The sequence below is a fragment of the Elephantulus edwardii genome, unplaced genomic scaffold, assembly GCF_000299155.1.
Source record: "Elephantulus edwardii isolate Elephantulus edwardi_28Jun2011 unplaced genomic scaffold, EleEdw1.0 scaffold00061, whole genome shotgun sequence".
NCBI classification, from domain to species: domain Eukaryota; kingdom Metazoa; phylum Chordata; class Mammalia; order Macroscelidea; family Macroscelididae; genus Elephantulus; species Elephantulus edwardii.
The window spans coordinates 17120737-17145443 of record NW_006399811.1 but is presented as its reverse complement, the minus strand read 5'-3'; the positions used below and the strand labels follow the sequence as shown (position 1 = coordinate 17145443).

Sequence of the window (24707 nt, the reverse complement as noted above, 5' to 3'; positions counted from 1 at the left end):
CTATCTCCTGAGGCAATATGAAACAACTTCAACAGATAGTGACCCTAAGTACAACAGGATGGAACCCTGCCCCATCCAGAACCATCCTTACAACCTCTGCTGGGCTCAACACCAGTGTGGCAGTGCTGCAGTCAATGCACCTCACTGAGGATCTTTCTGTCTTTTGCTGACCCTCCGCTGCTACAAACATACAAATATTCATCATTGTCAAGTGATTCCAGTTCAAAGCAACCGTCCATTGGGTTTCCAAAGTTGTACATCAGAATGGGAGGAGACTCCATTTTCCTCTCTAGGAGTAACTGATGGATTCAAGCCACTGGACACACACAGCCTTTGGATGTATAGTGCAACTCTCTTGGGTCTAGGCCCTGCGGCTCCCCTTCAAGCACACATAGTTAATTTAAATGTACTCTACTTCTTACCTTTTCAATTTTTTCATCCAGCATTCTGAAGAATTCTTGTTGGCTTTCAGAGATATGCATGCTGAAAAACAAAGAGCAGGTAAGTGCATATTTCATTGTTTTCTATGCTGAGACCCTAATCTCAAGGGCAGACATTTATTGCAGACTTTCCTACTGGGATGCTCTGGAGTTATTTTAGGGATAAATGTCATTATGGTACTCCTACAAACGTGTTTCATAATAGTCTATCAGCGCCTGTGATTTAAGGAATACTATTTCCTTTCAATGCACAGATGTTATTTATAGTAACACTACTGGGGTGTGTGTGCCAATTTTTTTCTTCAGACACACATTTGTGACTAAGGAAAAAAAGCGGCACAGGCAAGCAGCCCATGACATATTTCAACCCTGCGTGACACTATAAAAAGAAAGCATACACTGTTTCTTATAATGAAAAGTGTGTTTTACAAAGGTTGTCAGCATCAGCGTAATATTCAGCTAAGTGGAGAGGTGGAGGCTGGTGGCAAATGAGCTGAGACCGTACTGACTACTTGATGAGCCCTGCACTGGCAACGGTAACTCGCCTCGTTGAAATTGGAGTCTGAGTGAATTTAGAAGCGTGTCTGAGTAGCAGTGGCCCAGTCCTTTTCTTGTCATAGACTACTTGGCAAGGAGCTCAGGTGACAGACACAGTGGTTTAGGCATTCATCTGCTAATTCAAAAAGTCAGCAGTATGAACCCACTAGCTGCTCGACAAGAGAAAGATGAGACAGTCAGCTTCCATACTGACAGCCCTGGAAACTGTGTGGGGAAGTTCTACTCGGTCCTACATGGAAACACTATGGGGAATTTCTACTCAATTTTACATGGTTGATGAGTTGACTTTATGGCAAAAGGTTTTGGTGTACTTGGTGGCTCAATGGTTAAGGATTTACCCTTGAGTCAAAATGCTGGTGGTTCAAATCCATCTAGTGACTCTGTGGGACAAAGATTTGGTCATCTGATCCTTCATAGTCAAGAAACCACTAGGACATAGTCCTTCTACCTGTCCTACACAGTTGCTGTGAGTTGAAATCAATGCAGTGACATCTATCAACAACGACAACATGCCACTTGGTAGCATTCTTAGTCAGATGGTTGATAAAAGACAAAGCATCAGATGATGAATGAGCAGAGGCAGGAGAGGCATGTGGAGGATCATGCCTCCTTAATAGAAGATGTTCTTCCTAGAAAATAGACAAGAGTATTCCATGAAGGTTAATGATGCTGGAGAAAGAGATGTATTATGCTGATCTCTGTTAGTTACTCTACGTTTTCGTGAGTTGTAGCTTCTGGGGGCAGGTGGTGGGCTCTGGAATAATCTACATGTGTTGAGCATCCAAAGAACCCCCTGCCACAGAGTCCATTCTGACTCACATGACAGAGTAAAACTGCTCCTTTGGGTTTCCAAGGCTGTAAATCTTTATGTAATCAGACTGCCACACTTTTGTTCAGAGAGCGGTTGGTGGACTCAAACCAATGATGTTTTGGTCAGCAGGCCACAAGTGACCTCAGGCACTCAAGACTCTTCACAGAGAGCTGGTAGCAGGCCAAAAGTGACCCCAGGCGTTCAAGTCTCTTCACAGAGAGCTAGTCTGGGAGGAGACAGTCCTTGTATTTTTGAGGAATCTAGGAAGTTAATGACACAGACTTTGGTTGTAAAAAGAAAAGAATGAAAGTGCTGGATACCAGTAACTTTAACAATTTACAAAAAAGCACTTTCACAAATGTCATGTAAAGCTGGCATTCCTAGCTACTATCCTGTGGTTAAGGTAATGTCCTGTGTGGGAAAGACGCCATTCCTTGTGCAAGCAGAACTGCCCCGGAGAGTTTCCAAGGTTGTTAATCTTTATGAAAGCAGGCTGATGCTTCTTCCTCCCTCTTGCTCTGCACAGCTCTCCAAACTCATTACTCTCAAGTGGGAACTGACTCATAGCTGACCCTCCTCTGGCTTTCGGAGACTGTAAATCAGACTGGAGAAGACTGTCTGCCTTTAACCTGAGGAGCTCCTGTGGAGCTGCTGAGTTCAAACCACTGACTATTCAGGCCAGCAGGTGGGTGCTTTTGTCACTGTGCCACCACCACCAGTCATTGCTGACAAACAGTGGCCCTCCATCAGGTTTCCAGGGCTGTACATAACTATTTTTGAGATGAGAGTGCCTGTCTTTTCACTGCAGAGAACTGATGGAGTCAAGTCACCAGCTTCCTGATTAGCAGTCAGATACACTAGGAACTAAACCAACAGGGCTCATATTTAAGGACTACTGTGTGTTGCTCATTGCTGTTGAGTTGGAACAGGCTCATACTTGATCCTCTGAGGAAACTGATCATCTTTCTCCCATGGAGTAGCTAGTGGATTTGAACCATTTGCCTATGGGTTGACAGCTTAACTCTTTACCCTCTGGGCCACCAGAGCTCTTTATGTTAGGAGTACAGACCACAAGTGTAAACGTAAATTGAACTAGTCTCCTGGATAGACTACTCTGATGGTCTATGAAGATGGCTTGAGTTGGTTTCTTTCTGGCCTTATAAGCCAGTGGTGATTTTTTTTTTGGTGGTGGTTTTTGGTTGTGTTTTTTTTGGCCTACTTTTGAGCTTTCCCTGTACCATCTCTTCTTCTCAGTGAAGTTTTCAGTCCCTTTCAACTTCCTTACTAGTTGTAAATGACATAACCATGTTTGTAAAGAGCTATTTGTCTGTAGTTAGTATAAGCAGACTCCAGTGGAGAATCTGTGTCTTTCCCCATTTAACTGTCAAGAGTTTTGGCTACTCAGGCACCTTTGTGATATCCTTCCTGCTCTTGGCCTGGTCTTCACCACAGCTAGACAGAACATAGTTCTGGGTTCCAGGACCTCTTTAAAGTTCTAGAGAGCAAAGAAGCAATTTTAAAACACAAGGTATGCTTGACCGGTCCTTGGAGAGGGACACATCATGCTTGGGAGGGTGGAGGTACAGACAGTGCAGGAGGGGAAGGCCCCCTATGAGGTGGATTGATTCAGTGACTGGGGTAATCGGGATGAGTGTGTCAGAGAAAATGAGATTGGCACAGGACAGAGCAGAGTTTAGGGCTGTTGTACATAGGGTCATTATGAGTTGCAAGCGACTTGACAGCACATAACAACAGCAACAGCAACAGCAACAGCAACACACTTGACCTAAGCCGCAGTGTTTTCAACTGCTTCATATGCATGTGAAAGTTGGTCAATGAAGAAGGAAGCTCGCAGAAGAACTGTGGGTTGGGGAAAAATATTGAATAGAACAGATTGCTAAAAGAACAAGCAAATCTGTCTTGAAAGAAGTGCAGCCAAGGTGCTCCTTAGGCACAAAGATGATGTTGTCAAGGGTCAGTTCTTAGAGAAGGACATTGTGCTTGGAAAAGCAGAGGGTCAGCAAAGGAGAAGAACACCCTCAGTGAAATGGGCTGGCACAGTCACCTCAACGATAGGCTTAAGCACGGTGGCTGGGAGGCTGGCACAGGACTGGGCGAGAAGGTTTCCTTCTGTTGTATATGAGATTGCTATGGCTCCAACAGCACCAAACAACATCTTGTTTTCTTGGGAAATTTCAAGAAACCACATTTAAAAAAAGCCTTTGTGATGCTCATTGTGGACACTCTGCTATTAGGGTTTTCAGCACATATTTCTGTGAATCTAACAAGGACAGTAAGTATCTGCTAATTAACTGATAAAGCATTGTCTATTTACAATGGCCATGATTCATGACCTGTCACGGAGATAGCGCAGTGTGTGAACATGGGCAAGTCAAAGGGCTTCGGATTCTTTATACAGAAAACCAGCCGGATGGTCTCCAGCGTTAATTGCTGCTGTCTCAACTGCCATGAAACCCTTTGCATTTGTATCACAACATGAAGAAAGAAATGTTTCGTTAGGACCCATACACAGGCACATAACAAGCAGGAAAGTGGGTCCACTGTCCTGCAGTGTCTACAGTGATTGAGGATGTATTTACAAAAACTCGGGTGTCTGTAGAAGGAGTGTGAGCTCAGAGCACTGCAAATAAAACAAACTGAACAAAAGCATCACATCTAAATTTGCTACGACCAATTAAGCTGAGTCTGACTCATCATGCCTCTGTCCATAGGATTTCCAAGGCCATAAAATCTGTACAGAAACTGTTAGAGACAGTTACAGCCTCTGTCTCCTATGGAGCGAGTGGTGGGTCTGAACTGCCAACCTTGTGGTTAACAGCAGAACACTTTAACTACTGTACTAAAAGAGTTTCTGGACAAAAGCCACCAACATCACACTTAATTAGATAAGACAGTGTATTTTTAAACCCATCTTCACCCTGAACTAAGGACAACCTTACGTTTGGGTGGTGAGTAGAACAGTCAGAAAGTAAGCTTCCACTTTTACAGGTGAAAAAGGAACAAGTGTAACCACAGGAGGATGTCTGCTGCTGTCATCTGAGGCATTGCTCAGGTGGTGGTGTTATGGGCATTATGGACTGTTGAGTCAGAACTGACCAAAGCTGAAGAAAGTGGGTTTTCAAAGGTAAATTGCACAAGAGATGACTGCCCATCTTTTTTGTGTGAAGCAGTTGGTGGGTCCAAACTGCCTGCCTTTGGGTTTGTAGTGCAACTCCTTACCCACTAGCCCACCAGAGGTTCCTATTAATCCAGAACTGTTACCTGCTTTTTCTTAACCAAGGACAGTCTGAGTATCTCTGTATGCCTCTGATTCCTTTCATAATCTTACCAGGATGAGTTACTCAAAGATGGGTTCACCATTTTGAAATAACATACTTTGACTGTGTCAGGTGGAAAAGACTGAATGGAAGAGCAATTTTCTCTTTCAGATCAACTGGAGGTGTGGCAGCCACTGCTACAAAGGGCCTCTGCTCACTACCAGGTGTCTGGGGTCCTGGACACCATCTTAACTCGAGCACACTGCGGTCGAGTTGGTTCTGATCTCTAGCAGATCCTACAGCAGATTTTAAAGGCTGTCAATCATTCAAAAGGAGATGGCCAATCTTCTAGAAAGTGGCTGGTAAATGTGAATTGCCAAAGAAGTGCAGCCTTTGTTTGGGTTAGTGGCACAACTGCTGGAGACCACACTGCCAGAGAGCCCTGTGTGTAGAGCTGACCCGCCACTGAGCTTCTGAGGCTACAGATCACAGGGGAGAGAGAATATGCCTATCTTTCTTCCCCTGGTGGATTCAATCTGTCAGAGAAAGGCCACTTGCACGGTTAAAAGTACAGCTCCCTAAAGACTGTGCCATTGGAGCTCCTCAATCCTAGAAAGGAGCAGGATATGTGCCCCAGAAGGGGGCAGAGAAAAATTTTTTTTTACTCTGATATAATAAAAGAACCCGCATTGATTAATTCCACCTACATAAAAGCCACACACTCTTCCTATATGCAAAACCTTTCAACACAAAGCCTTACCTTTAAGATCTGTTTAAAAGGGATATATGAATGGGTATTCTTGTCAGTACAGAAGTCCAGAGTGAAGGCTGCATAGTGGAATGAACTTGACGGGAGGGACCGCATAACAATGAAAGAGTTTTTCTTTTTCTTTTCAAGGAGAGGAATGATTTGGTGGGGGAAGGGGTGGGCAGGGAGAAAAGTCCAACAATGAATAACTGGAAATCCTAAATCTCTGTAAACTTGCATTAAATATTAATAAATAAATTTAAAAAATAGATGGTAGGCAGATTATAAAACTACTAAATTAAAAGATACTGTTTGTATTTTTAATAATATATTTGGTGTTTTAATAATATTTAATGTTAATATTGTTATTTTAGTATTTCTAAGTCAGTATCACAAATATTTGTTTTAGTATCTGTTGTTTGTATTACAGATAAATATATACATAATTAAAATTATAATTATTTTTTTTTAAAAAGTACCAACTGGGATATGAGAAGCAGTCCCTCAGCAACAACTTGGTTCCCAAATCCTTCCTAACTCACTATTTGCTGATTCTGAGTGACAAGAGAGGAGAAGGAAAGGAATGCTGGATTTTCTATCCTTCTTCAAGACAGTAGAAAAGGGAGAAAGAGATTGTTTCTGACTTAGTTTGTAGAGTATAAGTACTCAATGTTAATATTCAACATGTCAGAAAAGTTCTTGAAAATTCTGTATGTTGATACCAGTGTCTCTTGGTAACTGATTGAAGTTAAAAAGCTCAGACAATTTGGTAATTTCTGTTTTTATTAAAGGAAAATAGGGCCTTTGAGAAGTCAAGAAAAGAAACCACAAGCCTGGTAGCTAACCAAAGGTTGGCAGTTCAATCTAACCAAAGGTTGGCAGTTCAATCTAACCAAAGGTTGGCAGTTCAATCTAACTAACCAAGTCGCTCCACAGAAGAAAGAGGTGGCCTTGTACTCCTCTAAAGAGTTACGGTTTTGGAAACTCTAAGGGGCAATTCAACTCTGGCATTCACTGATGGCAGTGGGTTTGGGAATTACTGCTCACAAAGCTCTTGTGAATCAACCCTGCTGAGTCCAGGCCCTTCATGCAGTGACTTTTCAGCTTCCTGGGATTAAGGATGAGGCCTCTGTGGGATCTTAGTGCAGGGCAGTCACACTAACAAATGAGGGGCACAACGTGCTTTCGAGCTAGAAGACAAATGGCTTTAATTTTTCAATGTTTCCAAATAAATACCTACGCCATCAAAGTATGAGAAAACAAGGTCCTGATTCCAGAATATCTTATCTGTAGAAAGGAAATACAATCACCTAGTGGGTTTCTGTAAAATCTGTCCTCAGTGCAGTAATTTCATGATCATCAATCTTTCATTTTCATCTGAACCTTAGCAGAGTAGGTTAATCCTAATTCACATTTCATGACATATTTCCATCAGTACACGGCTCACTTTTCTTTAGTCAATTAACTAGCTATTAGTTTTTTCAATACTATTGCTATACTATTAAAAGCATCCATGAATGCAAAATCAGAAACAAAAGCTAGAACCTTGATAATAACCAGTAACTAATTTAAAACCCTAAGTAGCCCTGAGTTCAAGCCCAGCAGCAGTGGTGAGGATAGTGCAGGAAAGGGCAGGTGCCCATCTGTTGTTGAGAGTGTTGCTGTTATAGTCACCTTGAGGACACACAATGACACCAACAACTGATCCTCCAAGGAGACCTGCTGGTTAATGCTTGGCTACTAACAAAAAGGTTGGTAGCTTGAACCCAGCCAGTGGTTCTATGGGAGAAAAGATATAGTAATATGCTCCTCTAAAGATTATAATTTAAGAAACCCTTACGAGGCAGTTCTACTCTGTCCTAATTGCTATGAGTCCCCATCACACACACACCAACAGCACATGCCAACAACTTAGCTTTCTCCTCCAGCCCGTGTCCATATTTCCACTTTTCTTTTAAAATGAAATTGCTCCAGTCCACTGAGTGCTGGCCACTGCTCTAGCACATTTGTTTCAATTGCTGGCAAAGACTGCCTTGCATGAATTTAGTGCAGCTCATACACCCAGTAAAGAATATCTGGGTTGTTTCTCATTGTTATTAAGCAGCTTTTACTAAGGGCCAGGCATGCATTGTTTCATTTAATCCCTAGTCCAACAAGAGGAGGTTCTGACTAACGTTTCACTCTGTTGAAAGAGACCTGGTTGTGGAGTAGGTTCAGTGTTGAGCTGCTATCTGAAGAGTCAGCACTTCCAACCGACTAGCAGCTCTGTGGCAGAAGGAAGAGGCAATACCTTCTGGTTAAGATCACAGCCCTGGACACCTGAGGGAGAGTCACCCTGAGCTGGAATCAACAAACAGCACAACAGTGGGTTGGATTTGGATTTACTGAGAAAATGGAAGCTCAAAGATAGTAGGGTTACTTGCTAATTTAAATGTGGTTCTTCTATGCATTCCATAAAACAAAGTTGTGGGAACCGTCTGCCTTTATATGGCACTCCTGGGGCGGGGGGGAGAATTCTTGCTCTTATTTCATTTAACTACATAGTGAATGACGGTTTCGTGATCTCATAGGTCAACAAGTAAGAAAAGTAAGTCTTTGTGATTCTGCTCATCACAAAGATTTTTCAGTTGAATTTCAGGCATCCAATATCCTGAGACACAGTTTCTCTCTCACAGACACAGAGCTCTGTGCAAAGCATTAGATTTTCTTTATAATTTTATTGTAAACACATGAGCCGTTTATATAAACTTCTCTAAAAGTTTCAGCCCACACTAGTTTGAGAAGCATGCTGTTTCAGAATGTCAAAATTAACCCTTTCAAGATCAAATTATTTTGTTTTGAATTTTTTTGTTGACACTCTATGCTTGCAGTAATAGAAGACCTTTTGAATGGAATGAAGAAAAACTTAATTTGAAAATACATGAAAAATATGAATTTTGATGCAATTAATGGGACACATACTTCCTGGGGTGAGGGGAAGGAGGTCTCTGATGTTGGGCTTGGTGAGGGAAGGCCCATTTCTTCAGATTCTCTCAATTATAGAGGTCTCAAACAGATAGCAGCAGACTCAGAAAGTAGGATAGCAACTTCCCACTAAATCTTAGAGGCAGAAAATGGAGGTAGGCTCTATATGCCACATGGACCATGAAAGGGTCAAGTAAGTGATCACACTAAAGAAACAAAAGAAATCTTTCCAAATGTAGGCTCTCTGTATAACTTAGAGAAGGGAAGCAAATAAATAGCACATATCAAGTGACTTGGATGCAAAGATGGTTTGGCTGAGCTATCAGATATCTATCTGCTTTCCCCAAAGGCAGACAGAGTTAGTGTAGACAGAGGTGATGGGCAGTGAAGGCTAGTGAGAAGGTAACTCCACAGCTGTTGAGCTGATCCCGACTCCTGCTGGCCCTCCAATGGGCTTTCCAGGATATAAATACTGATGGGACGAGACTTCTCAGCTTTCTTCCACACATCAACTGGTGGATCTGAGCCGCTTACATTGCAGTTCACAGCCTAACATGCTACACTTTACCCCTGCAGCGCTCCTTACTAAGAAGATGGGTAACACATGAACCTGAGGATGAAAAAATGGTGTGACAAGTCACTAACATCATAAATGATAAGTCAATTTGTAAACGTCTAGTTTGTTTTTTTAAGTAACAATTAAATAATGATACCTCTATCATGATAGTGATGGCTGTAAGCAACTTCACAGCCAGGCTAAAGTGATTATGAATAAAATTATTTCCCTTTCAATTTTCTGGGAAGAACCCAGAGGTAACACTACTTTTCCTGAGTACGATTATGACATGTTGTTGTTAGCTGGTATTGGGTCAGTTCTTACTCCTGGAGACCACATGTGTGCCACAGCAGAACTTCACTCTTTTGGAAGCAGTCTGCCAGGCTTTTCTTCCAAGGAGTCTCTTGGGTGGTGTGAACCATCAACCTTTATGTCAGTGGTGCGACATTTAATTATTTTCACTATTACATCTCTCTTCTCTCTCTCTCTCTCACACACACACACACATTGTCATCCAGTTGGAAGTGACTTATAGCTGAACGATTAACAGATTTTCAGAAGTTGTAAATCACTACCTGGTCATCTTTCTCCTGTGGAGCAGCTTGTGGATTTAAACTACCTGCCTTTGTGTTGGTAGTGCACTTCTTACTCAGTAGGACACCAGAGCTCCCTCTTACATACATGCAACCATAAAATTTATTTTGGAGTGGAGGTGACTGTGTTCAATTTACCAGTGTTACAAGTATTCTCAGGGAATTCAATTCATCTATCTAGAGGTGAAATAACATACTGGAGGTTCTCAGTCTTTGAGATAATACCTTCCTTCTTGGAAGAAAGGGAGGATTGCCTCAAAGTCATGCAAAATACATTTCACCATTGCCAAGATCGAGTCAGAGTACTATGGTGGCCTAATTGTAAGGAGTTGTGCTGCCAATCCAAAGCCAAGAAGTTCAAATCCTCTTGATGCTCTGAGGGAGCAATCTCCTCCTGTGTGATTTATACCTTCTGAAAACCCACTGAAGGGACAGCCACGAGTCAGTTCTGACTCGATGAGAGAGCGAGAGAAAGAGAAGATTTAGTTTCAGCACAACCTAGGAAACTATATATAGCTCTTCACTACAAGATTTGATTGCTATTTTAGGCTTCAATTGTATTTTTTTATTTTTAATAACATGTAGAAAGAAAATGTTATTTCTACATTTTTGCATAATAATAATAACAATAATAATTAAAGGAAAACCCATGTACTCACCACCAGCTTAAGAACAGAGTCTCTGAACCCATTGTCTTTCCTCTTGTCAGAGAGCACTACTATTCTGAATATAATAATTTTTAATTTCCTTGCTTTTCTTTACTGCCTTCTCATATACACAATACAGAAGAGAATGCATTGTTCTGCCTTTTGTAGTTTGACATGAATGGAAGGAAGGGTAGCTGTGTCCTGCAGCTGACTTGACTGTTGCAACTCTGCATTTAATAAATTCACCTATTTGGTCTGTGTAGCTGTCATTCATTTTTACCAATGTAGAGCTGTCTCATCTTAAGAATATGCCAGTTTTGTTTACTCATTATAACAAAAATTCGTTCCTACCTCAAGGTCTTAAAGACATCCTCCTTGCATTTTCTTCTAATTGATCTACAATTCAATTAGGAGCTTTGTCAGGTATCAGAGCATGTCTGCTTAGGGGACTTTCCAGATTTTTCCAGTGTGTAAAACCGCATCTCAATCACTAAAATTTCATATTAAATCTTAATACATGCTAGGCAAACCAGAACTCATTCTGAAAGCATTTTTTGTCTTAGAAAATAGCATAAGGGAAATAAAATCTAGAACTTACTTTGCTCTGGGTTGATGAACTAATCCCGGGATCTCTTTATTAGTTTTAAGTCTTACATTTGAACTGGCACTTTTTTCCTGAAACACATAAACACACACATGTAAAAATGAGAGCAGAATCAGCAATTAGGAAACAGCACAAGTCTTCATCACAGAGAGGTTAGGTGCTTTTGGGACAACCCACTGTCTTTGTAAAGCCCTAATAGTACAGGTAGAATCTGCCAAACATTTCTAACAGGGCAGGTGAAATTACGAAACCAAGAATTAGCTTTCCAACAACTGTCACACTGTTTAGAAAATAGTGTACAGGTACTACTTAATTCTTAGATGAGGCTGCTAAAAATGGTAAGATAATGCAAGAATAGGAGAGAGTAGTGTCATGGAGAAATCTCTCACTCGTGGCCATCGGGGTGGTACTAATAGCTGACCCTCCACTAGGTTTCAGAGACTGTAAACTGCACAGAAGGAGACTGCCTATCTTTCTCCCAGCAGAAGCAGCAGGGATTTCAAAGGCCAGAGAAGTATGAACTATGGGTCGGTGGGTGTAATTTCCTAGGGAGCTCTGGTAGCTCAGTGGTAAGGAATTGTGCTGCTAACACAAATGTGGGAAGCTTGAATTCACCAGCTGTGAGAGAAAGATGGGCAATCTCCTCCTCTGCAATTTCCTGCCTCTGAAAACCTGCCTGGAGAGGGTCTACTATGGGGTGGTTCCAACTCGATGGTACCCAACATGCCTAGAGCTCCCTTAGATTCATGGAGAGGTTAAGAGGAGCTTATTTTGTGTTTCTACATTACCTGACTTAAGTGCACTGTATTTGTAAAAGACAACTGCAGTGACTGAGACATAAACTATGCACAAGGCCCTAGCAGTGACAAGGACAAGAATGTGACTAAAACCCATAACTTCAACCAATAACTTTCTTTTAATACTGAAATCTAATTCAATTGAATTATTAAAACTCAAACTGAATCTGTATTTAGGAAACACAGCTTTGGTTGTCAATCCAACATGACTTCTTATTGCCAGTGTACTAATCACATAGGGAAGAAATACTCCTAAATCTTAAAACAGCAGGATGTCAGTAAATAGACAATTGGTAATACAGCTGCTCTGTATTTTTATTCACACTAGTTTTAAAAGTTATTCAATGTGCTTTATAAAAAAGCTTGCAAAACTTATCTTTGAAATCAAAGGAAAGGCTATTGTAAATCTATTTTCAAGTAACTGTAGATTGTGAGACTACAAAAAACCCAACACAAAATGAAACAAAACAAAACCACCTAAAAAACAACCAGATCAAGCCTTTCTTGGAAAATGTGCAACCAGGGTTTCCCTTATAGGCAAGGATGGTGAAAGTAGGTCTCGCATACTATAGACATATGGTTAGGTAGGCTTATAGTTTGGGTTATACTTGATAGTCTATTTATGCCCATTTTAGGGCTCCTAGGTTTGTCCACATTTTTTCTCTTTGATGATCTTTTTAGTTTCAGGTTTTACACCAAAGTTCTTGATCTGTCATGAACTCAACTATTCATTTACAGGGTGAGATATGGATTGTATTTAAATTTCCCTAAGCAGATAGCCAGTTTTGCCAGTACCACTTGTTAAAGAGGTTATCTTTTTCCCCCTTAATGGATTTCATCTCTATTTCAAAGATCAGCTGTCCAGAGGTGAATAGATTTACTCCTAGGTTCTCAATTCTATTCTATTGGTCTATGAATCTGTCACTGTACTAGCAGGACATGTTTTGATTACTGTGGTTGTATAGTAGGTTTTGAGATCAGGAAGTGTAAGCTTCCTATTTTGTTTTCTTCTTCAGTAGTGATTTGCTCATCTGGTGATTATTTACTGTAGTTTACTTCTGGTAGTATCGATATCTTCCCAACTTTGTCTTACAAGCCACGAGCATGGCGTGTTCTTCCACATATTGTCTCTTAAAGTATCATTTTATAGATTTTTTTAAAAACCAGTGTTACATTTATTTACAAACCTTGTTTAACTCCTACTTTTGGATTTATCTGTTGGAGAAGAGTAGCGCTAATGATATTTGGTTCATTAAATAAACAAATAAGCAGGCAAAGTGATGAAGGGTTGGGAGAAGGAAGGGGTTTTGTAAACACCTGCAGAGTGTGGGTCAGGATTAATAGCAGCTCATGTGTCACAGACCCAAGAAACTATGAGTCAAGCCAGGTCTGCAGCACTCTGGAAACAGGAATAAAGAATTAAATGGAGAGATGATGGGAGAGAAGCTTAACACACTGCTTCCCTTATCAAGCAGAAACTTTTATAATGGTATGCAATAGCTCTAAACTTAGTATTCTTCCTAAAACAAACTGGGACCAAGCTGATGCCACTGAAAGGGCACTCAGGCAGTTCTGAACCATTTGGATGTTTGTGGTAATAGATTCCAAGGCCCAACTCAAGATTTCCAGGCTAAGACTCTCCAAGCTCAGAACCAAGAATCTGCATGTTAAACAAGAATCCCAGATGATTCTTATTCTGTTTTTCAGAAAGAAGATAACTTTCCACATCAAAACTCCCTATCTGGTCTTCCACAGAGCATTTTGAAACTAGGCCCTGGTTTTGAAAGGCTGCTCAGGGTCAATATGGAGACCACCAGAGCTCCTATAACTAACTATCTTCCATTGAGGAAATTGAAAAAATTAATTTAAAAAATGCATTCCTTTTTCAAAAATGTTTGCAAAATACTGTCAGGGAGTGGCAGATTTGTTTAAACACAATTCTCCTTTGTGTGAAATAATTAAGTCCTTAAACTTATTTTTATTTTATATTGGTTTGCATACAGAATTCATATACATATTGTTTCATAAAAATAATCACTATTTATCTATATCCACTATTACCCTGTCTTTTCAGGTCCCCACTGGATCTTTCCTAATTCCTTCACCCTCACCTTCTGCCTACCATATTTACCCTGCCCATCCTCAGTTCCTGTCCTTCCCCTTCCCCCTTTTGACTTTGGTATATACTTTACCAGTTATCCCTCTATAATGATCTTATGCAGTATGTTTCCTTATGAGACTGTCTTAGTTCACTCAGTATAATGCTCTCTAACTGCTCCTATGCTATAAATATTTTTCAAAATCATTTCTCCTTAGTGCTGCATAGTATTCCACTGTGTGAATATACCCCAATTTCCCAAACCATTCATTTGTAGATAGACATCTGTGCTGTTTCCAATTTGTTATTGTGAATAACACTGACATGAATATCAGTGTACAAATCTCCAGTTGCATCTCAGTTTTATTTTCCTTGGGGTATATTCCTAGCTTGGGATAGCTGAGTAATATGGCATTTCTATATTCAGCTTTTTGAGGAAATGACAAACTGCCTTCCAGAGTGGTTATAACACTTTAGAATTCTACCAACAGAGTATGAGAATTCTTACTACCTGCTATCTTATTAAACGTTGTCACTGCTACTGGGATGGTTTTGATTTGCACCTTTCTTATTGCCAGTGATTTTGAACATTTATTTCTCTATGTGTTTGTTGGCCGTATATATGAATATTTTCCTCTGTGAAAAGTCTTTCCACTTCCCCCTTCCTCCCATTTGGCAATTGGATTATCAGTCTTTTTGTATGGAGGCCCTTAGTACTGTAAAGTTTCCTTATGAGAACCTTGTCTGATTACATTGCCAAATGTTTTATCCCAATCAGTAGGCTTTCTTTTCACCCAACTGGAAAATGACAAGATGCACACAGGGACTTAACCTTTAGAAGGGTCCAGGTCCAGTTTATCCATGTTATCTTCTACTGGTTGTATTTGCCAGCCTATTTATAGCATAGACTAGGCCTTCTAAGTGTAGTTCTTTTATGATACTTACGGTTTTGGGTTTTAACCCTAGGTCTCTGATCCACCATGAGTTAACTTTTGTGTATGGTGTGAGATGTGAATCTTGCTTCAGCTTTCTGCAGGTAGAATTCCAGTTTTGTCAGCACAATTTGTTGAAGAGGTTCTCGTTTCCCCATTTGATAGGCTTTGTTTCCTTGTCAAATACCAGTTAATCATAGGTAGACGGGTTATCTCAGGGTTCTCTATGTGTCTACCACTGTACTGGTACTATGTTGTTTTGGTCATTACAGCCATGTAGGAGGTTTTGAGATCAGGGAGTGCAATGCTTCCCACTTCATTCTTGTTTTTCAGAAGTGCTTTGCTTATTTTTGGATCTCTTCCTTTTCCAAATATATTTGCCAATTGCCTTTTCTATCTCTTTAAAAAGGAATTTGGTATCTGTATTGGGATTGCATTAAACCTACAGATTGCTTTTAGTAAGACTGTCATTTTCACTATATTCAGCCTTTCTATCCATGAGCAGGAAACACTTTCCCTTATTTAGGTCTCTTATTGTTGCTCACAGTAGTGTTTTGTAGTTTTCTTTATAAAGGTCTTTTATGTCTCTAGCTAGGTTTACTCCCAAGTATCTCAATTTGTGCTTGGCTATTGTAAATAGTATTGCTTTCTTAGTTTCCTTTCTGTGTCTCCTTTGTTAAAGTAGAGGAATCCCACTGATTTTTGTATATTGATCTTGTATCCTCCTACTATAAAATTGGTCTACTAGGTCTAACAGGTTTTTTTTGTTGAGTCCTTTTGATTTTCTGGGAACACTATTATACCATCTGCATATAGTGACAATTATACAACTTCTTTCCTTATCTGGATGCTTATTTCCTTTTCTTGTTATACTGCCCTAGCAAGAACTTCTCAAAAGGATTGGTGAAAGTGGGCATCGTTGCCTAGTCCCTGTTCACAAGGTCTTTCTCCATTGAGAATGATGTTAGCATATATACTTTTCATTATGTTGAGGACATTCTTTTTTATCACTGTTTTGCTATGTGTTTCATTTAGGAAAGTGTATTGGATTGTGTCAAAGGCCCACTCTGGTCCTTGTTCCTTGCTTTATTAATGTGGTTACTATTTTTCTTATGGTGAACCATCCTTAAATACTTGTTATGAATTCCACTTACTTATGATGGATTACTTTTTTTTAATGTACCATTGAACTCTATTGTCCAAAATTTTGCTAAGAATTTTTGCATCTATACTTATGAGAGATATTGCTATGTAGTTATTATTATTTTTTTTTATAATGATTTAGCCTGTTTTGGTATCAGGGTTATACTTGCTTCATAGAGTGACTCTGGGAGTGTTATTTCTTTTTCTGTTTTTTTGAATTAATTTAAGCAAAATTCATGATAGATCTTCTCTGAATGTTTGGTAGAATTCCGCTGTGAAGGCATGTGGGCCAGAACCTTTTTTACAGAGTGGGGAATACTTTTCTTTTTTTTACCTTTTTTTACAAAAAATTTCTTTTTTTTGTAATAGGTGTATTCAAGTGTTCTACATATGTCTGTGTCAGTTTCCTTGGATAAAGAGAGTGTGAGTTTCAAGGAATTTGTCTACTTCCTCTAGGTTTTCAAATTTATCAAAGCACATACAGCTTTTCATAATATTCCAATGTTAACACTTTAATTTCATTTGGTTCTGCTGTGATGACACCTCTATTGTTACTTATTAGAGTTATATTTGTCTTTTGTTTTATTTTGTTATATTTGCCAGTGGTTTGTTGATTTTATTTACCCTTTTGAAGAATCAGCTCCTGGTCTTGTTGATGGTTTCAACTGTTTTTCTGTTTTCTATCTCATTTTAGCTCTCGTCCTTATAATGTCTTTTGTTCTAGAAGCTGTGGGGTTGATCTTTTTCTATTTGATGGAGGTGTTAAGTTAGGTCATTAATTTTATTATTTCATCCTGATTTATATATTTGCCTTATTACAATTAACCATCCCCTCAAGACTGCCTTAGCTGTATCCAAGAGATTTTGGTATATTGTATTTTCACTAACATTTGTTTGGAGGAACTTTATTTCATTTTTTATTTCTTCTGTAAGTCAATTATGTTCTAGCAGGGTGTTATTTTGTTTCCACGGGGTCTAATTTCTACTTTTATGGCATTGTGGTCTGAGAAGACACTTTGTATTATTTCAATGTTGTTGTTGTTTTTTAAAATTTGTTGAGGTCTCTTTTGTGTTATACTATCACTTCTCGAGAATGTATCATGTACACTTGAGAAGAACATAAACTGACTTTTAGTTGAGTGCAGTGCCCTGAGTATATTCACAAGGTTGAGTGGCTGATTGTACAGTTTAGATCTTTTGCATCTTTGTTAATTTTCTTTTGAGTTGATCTATCCTTTGTATGTTCTTCCATAGCTATTCATATGATTCCCTGTCAATACATTTCTTCTGCCTCTCTGTCTCTGGAATATTCCACAATATACTCTGCTTTTTAAGTAGAAGGTTTATTTTGTTCTTTTTCACCAGTGTTTGCAGCTGCAAAAAAACGGTTGAGGCAAACTAAATGAGAACAGCAAGGGCAGAGGTGACGTGGCGTAGAACTTTCTCTCTTCATACGAGAGACCTGATTTCAATTCTGGTCAATATACCTCAAGAGTCACCATCATCATCTGTGAGTGGAAGCTTAAGTGTTGCTGTAGTGCTGACTATGTTTCAGCACAGCTCACAGAGCAGGAAGAAAGGCCTCACTATCAACCAACAAACCAGCCAATGATAACCCACAGTTCACATGGATAACCTCTTTGTGCATGGGGGTTGCCATAAGTTGGGGGCCAACTTAGCAGCAGCGAACAAAAAGTAAAAACCTGTTTTTGTTTTGTTTTATTTTTAAGCTCAGTGAAGTGATGGGCTGTTATTATATCTTTGAGATGAAAACTTTGATCATGCCTTTATTTTTTTTCATTAACATAGGGTATGCCTTGTTTTGAGGAGAGAGGAGTAACCATCTCTAAAACATAAAATACACACTTATACATTTTAAAAGAATATAACCACATATATTGAGTAGATGAATGTGAATATGTATGATGTTGTTGTTAGGAGCCATCGAGACGACTCATAGTGACCCCATGAACTTAAGGCCTGGGCACTGTTCATAGAGTTTCCGGAGGCAAGCAATTTTGGAAGTGGATGCCTCTCCGGCTTCCAAGCTTGTTTTAATCGGGGAGCTCCACTAAACACTGTCCACCATGGGTAACCATTATTGCATTTGACACATCAGTGTCACAGTGTTTAGCATCACAGCGACCATGAATTACCTCTGTACAGCAATGCACAGATAAGTGCTATATCACCTAGAAGAATGCTTGACAAAAAACCAATTTGAACCAGGCCTGAGGGCCGCAGATTAAAATCATATACATATAGGAAATTGAATACATACACCACCACCCTCATATATTTAGTATAGGGAGCTTTGGTGGCTGAGTGGGTAAGGAGATGCATGGCTAACTCAAAGGCAGGAGTTTGAATTATCAGTTACTGTGAAAGAGAAGGATGAGCAATCCACTCATGTGATTTACAGTTTCTGAAAACTTTCTGGAGGGTCAGCGATGAGTTGTTTCCAACTTGACAGCACAAAACATACACACAAATATTTATTATAAAATTACATTACAGATATATAATTAGAAAGATACGCCTCATAACTAGCGGGTTCACGTTTAAAAAATAAATTTACAAGCTGCATCTTCATTTAGTATCTGTTTCAATTGCAAACACTGACACACTAATTAAATCCAGAAAAGAAAGAGAAGTCAGTCTCATAATGGTGTAAGACTGAGAAGGTGACGTGGGATGAGGATAAACTAAAAAAACATGATTGTGTCCTTTATTTGAGTGTATGGTAATATACAAGCGCATGAGAATGACAATATTTTTAAAAGTAAACAGAAGCATAAGAACTTGCTCAGCACAGATTTAATTTCCTGCCGATGGATATAGCACTCAAAGTCATTAAGTTACCATTTCAGTAATGAAAAGAGGTTGACAAGATGATGTCTCTCCAATCTTTTCTCAAAGAAGTATTAATTACACACCTAGAGAACAAACTAAGTTTGAAGAATCATAATCAGTTTTTGCCCAGGCACTTTCATCAGTTAGGGGAGATGAAGCTTTGCTGCAATGAATGAATACCCCCTGTGACTGACGTCAGTGGCTAGCTAACTCGCTGCCAGTTAGGAGGTTCCCACTCATAGAGACCCTCTGTCAGATTTCTGAGGCTGTGAATGTAGACTCTCATGGTCCATGATTAATTGCACTGCTGACTGAAAAGCTGATGGGCAGTCTCTCCTCATTTCAGCTTCAGAAACCTGAAGGAGGGTCACTGTGAGTCAGGACAGGCTGGGCAGTTGTGAGTTTTTGATCCAGTACATCTGTAGTGAACAAGCCAACTCTCAGTAAGAGGGGGTTGAATTGAAATGAATTGGATCAAAGTCTTGGAAGGATCAGAGAAAAGTAAAGCAGATGAGGAACCTCCTGTCCAAAGGCCTGGAACCCTGAGAGGCCTGGTGCCCCCACAGAACTGAAGAAAAGTGGGCTTGGCTCATGACTGGATTGCAGAGAGAGGTAGGACAGGTGAAGCCGAGCAGTGAGCCTCACCACATCCCTATCACCTTTGTAAAGAAAGTAAAGGCTTTTGGACTTTACCTAAAGAGTCACTGGGGGCCTCTGGAGAGCTTTGAGCAGGGCAACTACATGATCATATCTGCACTGTGGATAATTGTTCAAGCAGTAACACATGGTGAACCAGAGGAAGGGAGGTTGCTTAGGAGTCTGCTGCAGTGACCTTGGTGAAAGCAAAAGAACATGGTCTTCACAGACTGTGGATGTACAAAAGTGGACTTTGGGCTGGTTAGGAGCAGACTAGAAAAATCTCCACATGATAGAGTAGGCATTTCAGTTCTCTCATTCATGCCACCAAGTTGAGTAATGACATACAGCTGCTTCTCAAGTGAGTTTTCAGGGCTATAAACCACACTGGAGGAGAACTCTCATCTTTCTCCTGTGGAGGAGCTGATGGATGTGAGCACCTGGAGAGGCACAATTTTTTGGGGCACACTACATGTGGACTATGTCACTGGAACTTAGTACTGATTAATTTGAAATTTAAGACACCTAGATAGTTCAATGGACTGCACATTAGGCTGCCAACCTAAAAGATCAGATGTTTGAGTCCACCAGCTGCTCCAAAGGAGAAATCAGCAGTCTCCACCTGTAATGGAAACTGAGCGAAGGGTTGTTATTAGTCCGAATCAACTGGAAATCTCCTATTATTGCTGTTATGTGCTGCTGCATGAACTATGGCTCAAAATGACCCTATGCTACACACCCACGTTTACTGTGGCTTTGTTCACAATAGCAAAGAGTTGGAAACAACCTAAGTGCCTATCAACAAAAGAATGGATAGAGAAGCTGTGGTATATTCACACAATGGAATACTACACTGTATTGAAAAACAAGGAACTCATGAAATATTATTCAAAATGGGTGACCCTGGAGGACATTATGCTGAGTGAAATATCTCAGTCACAAAAGGACAAATACTGCATAGTCCCATTGTTGAAAAATGGACTGACATCAGGGCTGAGGGGAGACTCAGAAAGATAGGATAAATCATGTATTCTGCATTGAAACAGATGAGGGAGAGACTGTTTAAAAGGGATGTGTGATTAGGTATTATTGTCATGACAGGAGTCCAGAATGAAGGCTGCTTAGCGGAGTGGACTTGAGGGAAGGGATTGTATAACAATGAAAGAATTTTTCTTTTATTTTTCAAAGAGAAGAGCAAATTGGGGGGGAGAGGTGGGCAGGGTGAAAAGTGCAACAATGAATGAATGGAAATCCAAAGTCTCTAAATTTTCATTAAAATGAATAATAATAAAAAAAAATTAGGGGAAAAAATGACCCTATGCACAGCAGATATGAACTTTGTCCTATCCTGCACTATTTTTACTATCTCTGATAAACTCAGCCCATTGTTACAGACTGACATTGTGTCAATCCATCTTGTTGAGAATCCTCTTCTCTTTCTCTGACCCTACCCCTTTCTCAGTATGATGTCTTTTTCTACGGACTGGCCCCTCCTCAAAACATGTCCAAAGTGTGTGAGATGAAGGTTCACCTTCCTTGCCTGTAAGGAGCACCCTGGTTGTACCCCCTCTAAAGCATTAGATGATTTTAAGTTTAGCTCCCTACCCATCTATTCTTTTCCATATTCTACTGAAACACCCTCCCATCAGATGTCAGTTAAGGAGGGGGAGTGGCTGTTTTAATGGCACCCCCAGTCTTTCCAGTGATACAAGTGTCAGCTCTGTCCTGGTGTGATTATTTCACAACGTGGAGTAATAGCTGAATTTCTATACACAGTCTTGACAGTTAGTGATCAGATCTGGCATTGCTCAATTACTGATGTACTTTTAGCCCAAGGCTGCTAGGAAAGGGCCAGTTATAGGTAAAATATGGATGGGAAAAGATCTTTAAAATGGTAATATGGAATTTAGGCAATATGGAGTAAGAACCATTCTTCCCCCCGCCCCCCTTCTATTTTTTTGTTTCTGGTTTTAGAGAAACATGCTACTGGAAATAACTCCTTTCAAAACTTTGCAAGCAGAATTAAACCTGAAATGTTTTCTAGCAGGGTGTTTTTACCATGAGTTTCTCTTTGTTTGCTTATCTTGTCAGCTTTATAGAAGCTTTTTAAGAAAGTGCTAGGTTGACCTTTCTCCACATTTGCTCCTGCATTTGATGTACTTTCTTCCAGATTGCTGAGCCAAGCACTTAGCACTGATGGGACTGTGGTGCCACTGGGCTCCTTCAGCAGCTGCCATGACAGTGGCATGCTGGGAAAGGAAAGGACCAGCACATCAGTCCGTCTTTGCTGCTGCTCTCATTTCCCTTCTACCTGAGGTTCTTTTATTGGGAGGCTTTGAAATCAGGAATGTTTTATTGATATATAATGGCGGTGGTGGTGTTTGCTGCCATCTAGTCAGCATGGTACACTCATGGTAAGCCGGTGCACAATGGGACTGGATGGTTGGTTGTGACTTATAGGATTTTCAGAAAGAGATATCCAGGCTTTTACTTCTAGGGTTCCTTGGTCTGAAAACTCTGATGCCTGGCCAGCATCATAGCATGCTGTAAGCCTCCCTCTGACAGACAGAGGACAGCTTTGCTTCAGGCAAAGTGGATGAACGCTGAATCTGTGCCTCCCACTCTAAAGTGGAGAATTTTATTACTGATCCGCAAATGTCCTCTAAAGAACATTCTGAATGATTATGCCTCTTCAGAGCTCTAAAGAATTGATCATAGGTACTATTAAAAAAAGTAGAGAGTTGGCAAAAAAGAAGACCCTCTATGAGGCAGACTGAGACAGCAACTTCAACAATGAGTTGTGTAGACCGGGTGCAGGATTGGGCAATGTTTTGATCTGTTGTATACTGGGTCACTATGGGTTGGAGTTGACTTGGTGGCACCTTGTATCAGCAACACCATTCTAGCAATTGATTTCTTGCTACAAATACCTATTTGGAATATTTATCCTTTTGTCACTAAGATATTTCCCTCAGCATAATGTCTTCAAGGCTCTCCCATGCTGTGTAATGTTTTATTATTTCATTGTTTTTCAACAGGACAGACATGGGGGGGGTGTTAAAGAGGGAATGGGAAAAGAGTAGATAGATAATGACCACTGCATTAGAAGACATGAGGGGAGGAAATGTTTGAAAGGAATATATGATTATGCATTATATGTGTGAGAACAGTCTGGAAAAAGGGGTGCATTGTGAGATGGGGTGAGGAGGAAGAGGGGAAAGGAGGAGAAAATGTGCAATAATGAATAAATTGAAAAAGTAAAAAAAAAAAAACACAAACCAACACCAAACCACAAAGCATACCCTATAAAGAAAAAGAAAACACAACACCAAACCCAAACCAATAACCAAATACCTATTAAATACCTCCACATTCATTATTACTCAATGTATTATTCTTTAAAAATGAAATATTAAAACAAATTACCACTATATTAGAATGATTTTTTTTCTCATTTGGAAACAAAGCTGAAAAAAAATCAGAAACAAAACTGATTCTGTCAGACAACCTCTATATGCTTTCAAAATGATCAACAGCTTAAGTTGTTCTGTGTTAATGGATCTTCTGCTAGCTTTGTGTTCAAACTAAAGACTGCTCTGTGTCACGAGAGACCGGAATACAAGGTGGCGCCTGCTTTCCTGAAGAAGAAATTCAACACAAACAATTCTGCTTGTGTTCTGTCACAGCCCATAATTCGGTGTAGATTAACTCTGGCTGTGTGAGGCAACGTAAACACTTTTACCAAAATGCAAAGTATCCTGACAAAACTTAACAATAGGCTTTTTCCTCATTTTCCAAAATTGCACATCAGCATGTCACTGCAATGGAAGCTCGCAAATGTGACTGCAACATCTGTTGTCCAAATGTCATTTGGTAGAAATTACTCTCAGGACAACAACACAAAATAAAAAGCCATAGTTGTTGGTACAATGGCCTATTTACATGATCTCTCTTGAACTCCCTCCCTTTCCCAGAGTTACATGCTATAGAAGCTCAGTTCCTGGAGTACAGACAATTGTGTTTAATCTGCTTTTACATGAGGCCAGATGTCCAAGAATATTTAACTGTATTTCTCCTCTAATGGCTTGACAGTACAGAAACACCGCTTTTGAGCCTTTGTCACTTATAGCCTCTTATTTTAACAACAATAAAGATAATAGCTACTGTTGATGGTACCCTTCTTAAGTGCCAAGCATCATTTTAGGGTCTGTGACATTAACTGAGTTAGTATCAATGAAACACCAAGTACATGTCCTGGTATCTTATATAACAGCTCCCAGAACTCAACACACACTAGTGTAGAGTCCCTTCCAATTCCTACCCACACCCTATTGGGTTTCTGAGATTGTAAACTTTTGTTATGAGATCTCTGTTTGACATAGTATTGCCAAATGTTTGTTCCCAGTCAGTAGGTTTTCTTTTCACTCTGTTGGAAAAAATTTTTGATGCATACAGGGGTTTAATCTTTAGAAGGTCCTGTTCATCAATTTTATTCTCTCCAGATTGTACATTTCTGGCTCTATTTGGCAATCTCTTTATACTGTAGACTAGGCATTCTAAGCTTGATTCCATTTGTTTCTTTGCATCTGCATCTCTTTTAATAATTATTTTACATTCTTATAAATGGTCAAATTGACATAAATTCAAAAGGGAGTTGGATAGAGCAGTGCAAACTTTCTTTAGCTTCCCCTTTCTGTTATAATATAAGCACATTCCATCTTATTGTCTTTGCTTGGCTATGCTTCACAGTTACTTCTTACTTTTCCTTCTAAGTTGTAGATTTGCAGCGACCTTGCATTGAGCAACTCTCTCAGCACCATTTTTCCCAGCAGCATGTGCTCATTTCCAAAAGGAATTGGCAGACATGGAAGAATTGAATGAAACAACATATAAGCAAGAGCCTGTGGTGAAGGAGGAAGTTCAAGCTGCTTTGAAAGAACTGGCAAAAGATAAGACTCCAGGAAATGATGGCATACCAATTGACATATTTCAACCAACAGACACTGCCCTTAATGTGCTCACTAAGTTGTGCCAAGAAATCTGGAGGAC

General features: G+C 39.8%; 1 protein-coding gene across 1 annotated transcript in view; it reads right to left on the bottom strand.

The window, feature by feature from the left end:
* LOC102862545 (uncharacterized protein C1orf21-like) overlaps nucleotides 1-24707 on the bottom strand; it is a 210115-nt gene that overhangs the window by 28975 nt on the left and 156433 nt on the right. Inside the window, exons 3-4 of the mRNA XM_006887760.1 lie at nucleotides 11194-11270; nucleotides 423-483 (exon numbers count right to left, since the gene is read on the bottom strand). Of these exons, the coding sequence (XP_006887822.1) occupies nucleotides 423-483; nucleotides 11194-11270 (138 nt within the window). The remainder of the gene's footprint in view (nucleotides 1-422; nucleotides 484-11193; nucleotides 11271-24707) is intronic.